The 11,016-nt window shown below is 40.2% G+C and overlaps 1 protein-coding gene across 1 annotated transcript; it reads left to right on the top strand.

The window, feature by feature from the left end:
* The first annotated feature begins 5 nt into the window (after positions 1 to 5).
* Positions 6 to 7,648, top strand: alg5 (ALG5 dolichyl-phosphate beta-glucosyltransferase). Its single transcript, XM_063013583.1, has 10 exons — positions 6 to 218; positions 2,185 to 2,353; positions 2,484 to 2,530; positions 3,434 to 3,502; positions 3,817 to 3,909; positions 4,086 to 4,199; positions 4,788 to 4,847; positions 4,969 to 5,120; positions 5,990 to 6,075; positions 6,177 to 7,648. The coding sequence occupies exons 1-10, from the start codon at positions 147 to 149 to the stop codon at positions 6,290 to 6,292; spliced, it is 978 nt and encodes a 325-aa protein (XP_062869653.1). The 5' UTR covers positions 6 to 146; the 3' UTR covers positions 6,293 to 7,648.
* The last annotated feature ends 3,368 nt before the right edge of the window (positions 7,649 to 11,016 follow it).

Here is an 11,016-nt window from a genome sequence, read left to right as displayed (position 1 = left end):
AGGTGTTTAACTGTGAGTGGACCGGATCTCAGGGCTGGATCTGCTCCTCCTGACTGATCTGATCCTAAACCTGAATTTCGTGTTTTATTCTCTCATGGTCGGGGCTGGATTAAGGTGTGTGCGGCTGCACTGACCCCGGATCAGTGATGGATGTGCAGTGTGGGCTGTGTGAGTGTGTTCAGGCTGTTCTGGCTCTGGCAGTGTTTGTGTTTCTGCTGGTAAGTTTATTATTTTATCTACTTTTTATAATCTGACAGCTGATATTTAATCCTTCCTTGTGCTGTAGTGCTTTTGGACGGTGGAATATTAAATGTACTGCTGTGTTCTGTGTGTGATATTCAATTCAGTTTAACTTTACTGTCATTATACAACACAGGGTTCAATATACTGTGTGTGTGTGTGTGTGTGTGTGTGTGTGTGTGTGTGTGTGTGTGTGTGTGTGTGTGTGTGTGTGTGTGTGTGTGTGTGTGTGTGTGTGTGTGTGTGTGTGTGTGTGTGTGTGTGTGTGTGTTCTATATGTATACTGGTTAAAAAGTGTGTTTTATGTGTGTTCTCTGGGTTTCAAGTGGTGTGTGTGTGTGTGTGTGTGTGTGTGTGTGTGTGTGTGTGTGTGTTCTATATGTATACTGGTTAAAAAGTGTGTTTTATGTGTGTTCTGTGAGTTTAAAGTGGTGTGTGTGTGTGTTCTATATGTATACTGCTTTAAAAGTGGGTTCTGTGTGGGTTCTGTGTGTGCTCCTGTCATGTGTATGTTGGTTTAAAGTGGGTTCTGTGTGTGTTCTGTTCTCTGTCTTTACTAGGTGGGTTCTGTGTGTAGGTTCTATGTGTGTTTTGTATGTTTACTGCTTTAAAAGTGGGTTCTGTGGGTTTAAAGTGTGTGTGTGTGTGTGTGTGTGTGTTCTATGTCATGAATGTCATTCTCCTGTCATGTGTATGTTGTCTTAAAGTGGGTTCTGTATGTATACTGTTCTCTGTCTTTACTAGGTGGGTTCTGTTTGTAGGTTCTATGTGTGTTTTGTATGTTTACTGCTTTAAAAGTGGGTTCTGTGTGTGTGTGTGCTCCTGTCATGTGTATGTTGTATTAAAGTGGGTTCTGTGGGTTTAAAGTGGGTTCTGTGGGTTTAAAGTGGGTTCTGTGTGTGTTCTGTTCTCTGTCTTTACTAAGTGGGTTCTCTGTGTAGGTTCTATGTGTGTTTTGTATGTTTACTGCTTTAAAAGTGGGTTCTGTGTGTGTGTGTGTGTGCTCCTGTCATGTGTATGTTGTATTAAAGTGGGTTCTGTGGGTTTAAAGTGGGTTCTGTGTGTGTTCTGTTCTCTGTCTTTACTAAGTGGGTTCTCTGTGTAGGTTCTATGTGTGTTTTGTATGTATACTGCTTTAAAAGTGGGTTCTGTGTGTGCTCCTGTCATGTGTATGTTGTATTAAAGTGGGTTCTGTGGGTTTAAGTGTGTTCTGTGTGTGTTCTGTTCTCTGTCTTTACTAAGTGGGTTCTCTGTGTAGGTTCTATAGGGGTTCTATGTGTGTTTTGTATGTATACTGCTTTAAAAGTGGGGTCGGTGTATGCCCCTGTTATCCTTTATTATGTACTCTTTGTGTATGTTGTTGTAAAGTGGGTTCTGTGGGTTTTAAAAGTGGGTTCTGTGTGTGTTCCGGATGTAAACTGGTTCTCTATGTCAGGGTTTTCAACCTTTTTTTCAAGCGACCCACATCTTGTCCACACTTCATGAATGAAAATGTTGGTGATCTGGTCCCACTGTGGTTTACAAGGTGTAACGTAAAGCAAAATCAATGCATGTTTTTAACATCTGATCTGTTTGATGGAACAGTTCTATCCGGACAGCAGGGGTCTTTTTTAAGATGACAGTGCCCCTATACACAAGCCAAAAGTGCTCACTGACTGGTTGAATAAATGTAACATGCTCTTATATATCCTACTTGTATATCCTCCCTTTCCACAGTCGATTCTTTTAAGCCTTTAGCCAGGCAGGTACCACAGCCAATGCTTAAACCTGAGTGGGTTGCTGTGCCACCCAAGATCCTCTTTTTACTGCTTATCAAGGCAAAACCTAAAACGTATTCATTAGCGTTGCTGATAGCGAATGTAGTCTGATTAATAGAGTCTGGATTTGTGAGAATGTGGATGTATGAGACTGTTTGAGCACTAACATGTGGTATCTACACTTTAGCTTGTTGTAGTCGCCCACGTCACTGCAGGAAAGATGGATCTGAGCTGTGACGAGAAGGAAAAGTTCTTCCTCACCGCTGATGGACTGAAGAAGCCCTTCCCCAGTCTGTTCGATCCCTCATCACTGGAGCTGTCTGTGGTGGTGCCATCGTACAACGAGGAATCTAGGCGTAAGTGTTCCACAAATATCATGTAGTGTTTTTTATATTCAAACACCACATAACAAACACTGATTGTGTTCACTTGTGGGCTGTTGTTCATTACGTTTTATTTATATGTTTATTCTTTTGTGTTCTCTAGTACCTGTAATGATGGAAGAAGCCATGGAGTACTTAGAAAAAAGACAGGTAATTTAATTGAATACATTTATGACATGTAACCAAATTATTATTAATATTGTTTTGACTTATTATGCTACTCCACTTGCGCTGTGACCCAGGTTAAAAAGGTGGGAAAAAAACAAAACCAGCTTGTATTTTACAGGATTTATGTTACTCCTGGCTGATTTTGACCTGCTGCCTGAGTGGTGTTGTGGCTTTTAGTGTCAAAACGCTCGATTTCAGTATTTATATAGAACCAAACTGGGAGAGCTGCAATGTGTGATCTTGACCACCAGGTGGCACCAACAGCGCGCTTTTACAATTTAGTACAGCGTCATTTTGTGTCTTGATGATTGTTTTGTATTATTCACACGTTATTATAAATAAACAAGGCCTTAATCACTATTTATTATGCCCTTTGTAATTTTAAGATGTGTTTAAAATGCCCCCCCCCCCAATATATGTATGTAAAAATAGAAATAAACTTATTCCACTCACTAGCTTAAAGTTAAACTAAGCTGTGGTTTTGTTTTGTGAGCTTTTTGTGTATTAGTCAGCAAATCATGACGGCAATTAGATTTCAGGCACTAGATGAACGGCGTTATTGTATTAACATACTTGTTGGCAGCTCATAATTGAATTTAGTAAATAAGAGACATTCATTCATTGTACCACTTGGGGGTACACCAGTACCCAGACAGGTCAACAGTTCGTTACAGGGCACACACACACACACATAATTAGCCTGACTGCATGTATTTAGATTTGTCTGAGGAAACCCTAGCACCCGCTGAAACCCACACGGGCACAGGGAGAACATGCAAACGCTACAGAGAAAGGTTTTTAAAACATTAAAAGGTGTTTAGTTATCTAGAATCAAAGTTAAACACGTGCATTAGAGTAACGTGATTAAAATCTCTGTCCAAACAGAAGAAGAATCCTGCATTCACATATGAAGTCATTATAGTTGATGATGGCAGCAAAGATAAAACCACAGAGGTAAGATTCATGATTTTTACATTCCCTTTTATGATCTTAGTCTTGCTTTGAAGTTCATCTCCTCTATCGTTGTCATTAAGTATGACTTTATTAGTGAAATATAATGTCTTTATTATTTCTGCTGTACCTTAGAGTTGGTAATAAGTATCTATAAAATGTTGTATGATTTTAATATTAAGAATTGTCCGAAGTGTCTATACAGACAACAATTGGCTCGTCTGTGGGAGGAATTCCTTTTCTCATGAACATCTTTAATCAGTCCACTTTTCTTCTTTTTAACACTTTTTATAAGCTTGTTGTTGTTGTTTTTCCAGGTTGGTTTAGGATACATGAGAAAGTACGGTGCAGAGAAAGTACGAGTACTCAAACTGGTGAAGAACCGAGGAAAAGGAGGCGCTGTGCGCATGGTGCGTCTTTATTAACGTATTATTAACGAATTCTATCACCACACACACACACCAATAACAGCCTAATGTAGTAAAACATGTTTATTAGTAAAACAGTCTTGTGTTTTTATGTGCTGTAAGTGTTGAGAATGTTGAGAAAATCCAACAGCAGGTTTGTTTTCATCTTGAATTCTCAGGGAACACTACGCGCTCGTGGTCGTCTCATCCTGATGGCTGATGCAGACGGGGCCACAAAGTTTGCCGACGTGGAGAAGGTGGAGGCCGGGCTGGAGAACCTCAGTCCAAAGCCGGTGAGAAGAATTTCTTTAACTTGAATGAGTGAATTAATGAATGAATGCCTTCTGTGCAACATGGGCGGCTCGGTGGGTAGCACCTCTGCCTCACGGCAAGAAGGTCCTGGGTTCGATCCCCAGACAGGTCCTTTCTGTGTGGAGTTTGCATGTTCTCCCTTTGTCAGTGTGGGGTTTGCTCTGGGAGCTCCGGTTTTCTCCCACAGTACAAAAACGTGTGTGTGTGTGTGTTTGCCCTGCTGTCCTGGGTGTTTCTTACCTTTAGGGCAGCGGTAGCTCAGCAGTTACATACTGGACTATTAACCAAAAGGTTGCCGGTTCAAGCCCTACTGCTGCTAAGTTGCCACTGTTGGGAAGGCCCTTAACTTTCAATTGCTTAGACTGTAAACTGTCACACTACTGTAAGTCACATCTTCTAAATACTGAAAATGTAAACGTAAATGAGAAGAGTATGGTAGGTTTTATGGTATATACAGTACAGGTATAGCACATGTACAGAAATATCAGTATTATTGCACATTTGAAGGAACTTCTTGCACCTCAGTACTTATTACATCATTATAATCATCATGGTGTGTTTCTGTGCAGGAGAACATGGCCATCGCGTGTGGGTCCAGAGCTCACCTGGAAGAAAAATCAGTAGCTCAGGTACATAAACCCAAACACTAGAATCTATTCTAAAAAAAAATATATATATATATAAATATATATATATGGTTGAACGATCGCTGTAAAGTCAGTGCGATGATTTTGTTCTTTATTTGCACAGCGCTCTCTGTTCCGGACCTTCCTGATGTACGGTTTCCACTTCCTGGTGTGGTTCTTCTGCGTGAAGGGAATCAAAGACACTCAGTGTGGGTTTAAGCTCTTCACTCGTGAGGCGGCCCTGCGGACCTTCAGCAGCCTGCACGTGGAGCGCTGGTGAGGCTGCGTGCGCTGAAAAGCCGATCCAGCACCCTGCTGGTTTATCTTCTCCAGGATCCTTCGCTTCTGGAGTGTGGTGGTGTGCTGGTGTGATACCGAGGCACAATAACAACATGTTGTTTAGATGAAGTGTGAGACATGTGATAAGCAGACCTGACTGTCAAGGTTCAGCTCGTCTGTAAACATGATATGATGTTTACAAACCATCAGAATTAGTCTTTGTAGAATTGCAGCCTCTGGGATAGGGCAGTGGGCTTGATCTGGGTTTGTATTTCTACAGGCGGGATCGTATATGTCTAAGGGGGTGGCCAAAGCTCTGTGATGGATTGGCTCCCCGTCCAGTTTTACCCTTTAATTATTTATAAAAGCTGAGTGTCCAGCGATTACCACTACAGGTCTTCTAGGATCCGTCTCTATAAACTTTACACGCCTGAATTTGGGCACTTTATCCCATTTTTTATAACATTTCCTCTCAAGCTTAATCAGTTTGGATGAAGAGCATACGTGTGCTAACACCTTCAACCCCACAAACCCACTACTGTGTTGTTTTGGCTGTATGCTTTGGCTCATTGTCACGGTTAAAGCTGAACTGTTGGTCCAGTCTGAATCTGTGTGCACTCTGGAGGAAGTCTCCACATAGTATAATGCTACCACCACCACATTTCACTGTAGGGATGCTATTAGACATGTGATATGCAGCTATAAAAATAAAAATATAAGATGATCCAAAATGTAAAGACAAGATAAAATAAGCAGAGAGAAACATAATACCTAATAAAACCCAAATAAATAAATATGAGGTGCCTGTCGTGTGTCCACTGACACATTCGGGTTCGTTCTCATGCATTGTCGTTTTCCTCTGACAGGGCGTTCGATGTGGAGTTGCTGTACATCGCCCAGTGTTTTAAGATCCCGATAGCTGAGGTGGCCGTCAACTGGACCGAGATTGAAGGTCAGTGCTGGAAGCTCCATTAAAGCAGAGTCACTGTGCTACCTTTTCACCAGCGTTTGTATTATAAATAGAACCTCGTGTGTATTATTTTGTCCTTCTAGGTTCTAAGCTGGTGCCGTTCTGGAGCTGGTTACAGATGGGCAGAGATCTAATCTTCATCAGACTACGTTACATTACCGGGGCCTGGAGACTGGAGGCACCTAAGAAATCCCAGTAGTGCTGGCGTGTTTCGTGCTGTTGGCGTGTGGACGTACACGAGCATGCAAGCGCTCATTACTACAACAGTTAACGTCGCACTGCGTGTCAAAAAACTTACTGACTGGTTTCTTTTTACTGTTGGGATCTTACCTGGGTGACTGTACTTGTGTTCCATGTGATTATTTTTTATTTTATTCAATGTTCGGTTTTCTTCAACCACAAAAAAACCAAAACAATAATTACTGAACATTCTGTGTTTACAACCTCTACAGTGTAAATACATCAAATAAATAATGATAATCAAGATTCAGACGTGAATGTTCAGTCATGCTTTTTATCATTTGTGTTAAAGCAAGTAAAATATGCTGCAAATAAGCTGCACAGCTTTGGAATGAATTGAGATTACGAACATTTGAAATTCTATTAGACTGAAGTGTTTATCAGTATTTTTCTCCAAAATTTTTCCACAATTTTCTTCCCTAATTTAGTCGTATCCAGTTACCCTGGTTGCGTCACGCTTCACTTTTACTGATACAACCCTCAGTTGCTGACTGACACGTGTGCAGTACCATCCGCCTCTTTTCACCTGCACGAGGTGAGTTCATATGCAGATCAGCCTTGTGCACGGAGAGCCACACCCTGATCAGCATCATTCCTCAATCAGCCAGCAGAGGTCGCAACCGCACCAGCCATGAGGAACCCTCTTCCAGCATGGATGGCAGAGCTGAGATTCAATACGATGATCCCAGCTCTGGTGTACTAGTGTATTTTACCGCTGCGCCACCTGAGCGGCCATCAGTATTTTTTTAATCGCTATTACCAATTTTCACCCACCAGGCCGAGTCTCCCCGACAAAACAAGATCTATTGATAGGAAATTTAATCGAGATTAAGTGAACGATTCATTTAAACTGTCCGTTTCAATAAATTAAACCTCAGATTCAACATTTCTGGTGTTTGAGTAAATCACCCAAAATTCTGCCTTTGTTTGTTTTGTTTCTGTTTACAGTTTTTAATACAGGATATTTTTAAAGGCGAATGATTAAAATTAAAATTTGTAATGATCTTATAACAACAGTCGAAACATTAAGTGCTAAAAGTGCTAAAAATCCAAGTGCAATTATTATTTTTTTTAAATTTCTGCTTTGTATTCATGTTTAGATTTTGGGATTGTGATTTTTACTCCATCAAAACTCAAATCACAGGATAGATCTTGATTCTTAAAGCCTAAAACTCAGTGAACTCAAGCAGCTCATACAGTCTTTTATTCTGAGAAAAATCCATATGAAATGTGCTGTAACGTGTAAACGTGTCACATTTTATTTATTGTTCCAATATGTTAAATTCAACAAATAAACAGCAGTCGTTCATTTAAATGTTCAGGGTGTGGCGAGTTGTTTTAACCTGATCATCAGCAAACGTTGTTTAGATCAGGGGGGTCCGAACTATTACATATAGAACTGTGTGCAGTGATCAGTGGCATCACGTCTTAGATTTTGCTTTTTAAAGCAGCAGGTGATTTTTTTTGGTCATTTAAAACCAGTTATGCTTAAATAAAAATGAGTTTAGATGGTAACACCTATAAAACGTTACTGATAAACATAGACGTGCCCCCCATCCTGATTTCAAAACACCATCCACTTTTGGCAATTTTTGTCAAGTGGAAGTAAAATTAGTGAACCATTTGTAAATGCAGCTGGAAACACCAGGCACAACAAAACTAATTCTGGTCATTTAATTATGTTCAGGATGTACACATCTGTAAAAACAAGCCAGCTAACTGTGCTGGCAGGTTAAACCTGGCATGTGTTTGCTCTGCGAACCCAGTCGCTGCCCATTTCTGAATTTTAGCTCATGTTATGCCAATGGGCAGTAAAATTAGGCTGGATGAGCGTGCTACGACCTTTATGTACAGATGTATGTTTACATAGTACCAGACAGAACAGGTTAGCATACTCTTCAGCTCCATCTACACCAACATGGGTTAGTTTGGCACGTTGTGTTAGCTTTACCCTTACTAGTTTTTACCAAAAGTTTTCCGTGTACTATAAAACATGTAAACGGTTGAAAAGGTCATGTTTAACATGTTTGACATGCACCATGCCATGACGCTTTATTATTTACGCACTCTTTGCTCTGTTTGTAAGGTTTGTTAGCTATGCTATTTAGCTATACACAAAAACAACAGCAAAGATGTAAATTGTGAATATTAGCCAGCGTGCTAACTTTAACTGCACTCACTATTACAGAATTAAAAGTACTTTTTGCATATTAACAATAAAACAAGGTGTTTTAAGGTGTTTGCACCTTTTTAAAGAACAAGGTAAATCATGCTCGGTTGCACTCCTGGTTGCTAATAGCTTGTGTACAGGGTGGAAACTCCAGACAGTCAGGACTCATTTTATAGCATCTAATTTTGGGGTTCAGAACTTGTTTATAATGTTTATAATAATTCCACATTACTGACTGAAACCACGTGTCATTTAGTATCTGATGTTCCTGTGATGGTTCACTGTATGATGGGACCAGTAAGTGTGTCCTGGTTCTCTTTTCTATTTACTGGACACCACCGCAGATGCTCCTGGTCAGTGAGACAGAGGGAGAATGAGGGGGCTGGATCAGGGGGCTGAATCAGGGCGCTGTCATTATTGCGAGTATTGTTTCGTTCCCCTGCAGTTGCTGTAAACTGTGAAAATGTCAAACTTGTAGACTCTGTGTCGCCATGCAGGCTTGCGTCATTAACTGGAGCGGACAAAGCGCACACGTGAAATTAAAACATACACATCCGCCAAGAGGAAGTAGTGCCGTGGATAAAGGTTTTTTGGCGCGCCGCCAAAATGTCGTGCACTGTTTTTGTGTGTGTAGGGTAAATAAAAATTAAATTAAACTTTACAATCTTACATTAGCTTGCATATTAATTAAATTTTATGCAATTATTATTATTATTATTAGTAGTAGTAGTAGTAGTAGTAGTAGTGGTGCTAATAGTAGTGCTATTACTCTCATTATTATTGTTGTTATTATTATTATTGTAGTGCTAATAGTATTTGCTATTACGCTATTACTCTCATTATTGTTGTTGTTGTTATTATTATTATTATTATTATTGTTGTAGTAGTAGTGGTGGTAATGATAGTAGTATTAATCTATTATTGTTGTTGTTGTTATTATTATTATTATTAGTGGTGGTGGTGCTAGTGGTAGTAGTACTAATCTATTATTATTATTATTATTATTATTATTGTAGTAGAAGTGATACTGGGAATAGAATTATTATTACTATTATTGTAGTATAAGTGGTGGTGGTGGTAGCACTGTCGCCTCACAGCAAGAAGGTCCTGGGTTCAATCCCCAGGTGGGGCGGTCCTGGTCCTTTCTGTGTGGAGTTTGCATGTTCTCCCCGTGTTCACGTGGATTTCCTCCGGGTGCTCCGGTTTCCTCCCACAGTCCAAAAAGTGGGAGTGAGGTGTGTGGAGACACTAAATTGTCCATGACTGTTCGATATTAAACTTGTGAACTGATTAATCTTGTGTAATGAGTAACTACCGTTCCTGTCATGAATGTAACCAAAGTGTAAAACATGACATTAAAATCCTAATAAACAAACAAACAAAAAAGTACAATAATGAAACAATCTTGGATAATAAATTCTATATGGTTTGAACAGTTACCAATAATACAAATACTGTAATTATTTACATTTCCCTTGACAATTCTAGAATGATCTGGAAACACTAATAGATGAACATTGCCTTGTACTTGTTCTTACACCGTTTCTAATGTGAGATTGAGATCTAAATGAGAGTTGAGCTCGTTACTTCTCTCTCAAACTCTGCTGCCATTCCAGACTGCAGTAAAACAGCACCTATCATCGATTAACCGTCAACCGTTCACTCCTCACATAATGCACTTTCAGTCAGCGTCACTGGAGTCTGGAGTCGAACCCCAAAAGAGTCGATTCACAGATTCCAGGCGTTAGAAATTGTGAGTCAAACACACAGAAATTGGAGTCGATACTGCTCAAGAAAACGATTCGGTTCAGTTTCGTATAGACGTCTATCTAGCTATAAGAAACAAGAACTATTCAAAGCAATAATGTCGGATTATTTGTTGAAGTTTACTTATTATTTATTTTTAGGGCGGCACGGTGGCTTAGTGGGTAGCACTGTCGCCTCACAGCGAGAAGGTCCTGGGTTCGATCCCCGGGTGGGGCGGTCCGGGTCCTTTCTGTGCGGAGTTTGCATGTTCTCCCTGTGTCCACGAGGGTTTCCTCCGGGTGCTCCGGTTTCCTCCCACAGTCCAAAAACATGCAGCCAGGTTAATTGGAGACTCTGAATTGTCCTATATGCACCTAGCCGCTAAATGCACAAATCAGTGCATTGTAGTGCCGGTCCCAAGCCCGAATAAATAGGAAGGGTTGCGTCAAGAAGGGCATCCGGTGTAAAAATCGAGCCAAATCATTGCGGACAAAGGGACAAAGGCCGAGGAACAAGACTCATTATTTATTTTTTAAGAACAGACTAATTTTACTTTAAGGCGGCTGCCGATAGCATAGCTGATCACTGCGCTACCAGTGAGCTCAAAAGCTTTATCTTCATTTAAAAGTTGTAAACTTAATACATTTTAAATAATTGATTTTACACATCTCAACAATTAACAATAACCTTAATAGTTAAATAAACATAAAAAACAATGAAGCCTAAAACCCATTATGCGGAGTCGACTCTGTGAGTCGACTCCGTAT

This window comes from Trichomycterus rosablanca, chromosome 18, assembly GCF_030014385.1.
Source record: "Trichomycterus rosablanca isolate fTriRos1 chromosome 18, fTriRos1.hap1, whole genome shotgun sequence".
Lineage (NCBI taxonomy): Eukaryota > Metazoa > Chordata > Actinopteri > Siluriformes > Trichomycteridae > Trichomycterus > Trichomycterus rosablanca.
This window is presented reverse-complemented; position numbering and strand designations above follow the sequence as displayed.

Coding starts and splice junctions, on each gene's coding strand:
- alg5 (XM_063013583.1), top strand. CDS start 147: ATGGATGTGCAGTGTGGGCTGTGTGAGTGTGTTCAGGCTGTTCTGGCT. Junction 2,531..3,433: donor AGTACTTAGAAAAAAGACAG/GTAATTTAATTG, acceptor CTGTCCAAACAG/AAGAAGAATCCTGCATTCAC. Junction 6,076..6,176: donor CAACTGGACCGAGATTGAAG/GTCAGTGCTGGA, acceptor TTGTCCTTCTAG/GTTCTAAGCTGGTGCCGTTC.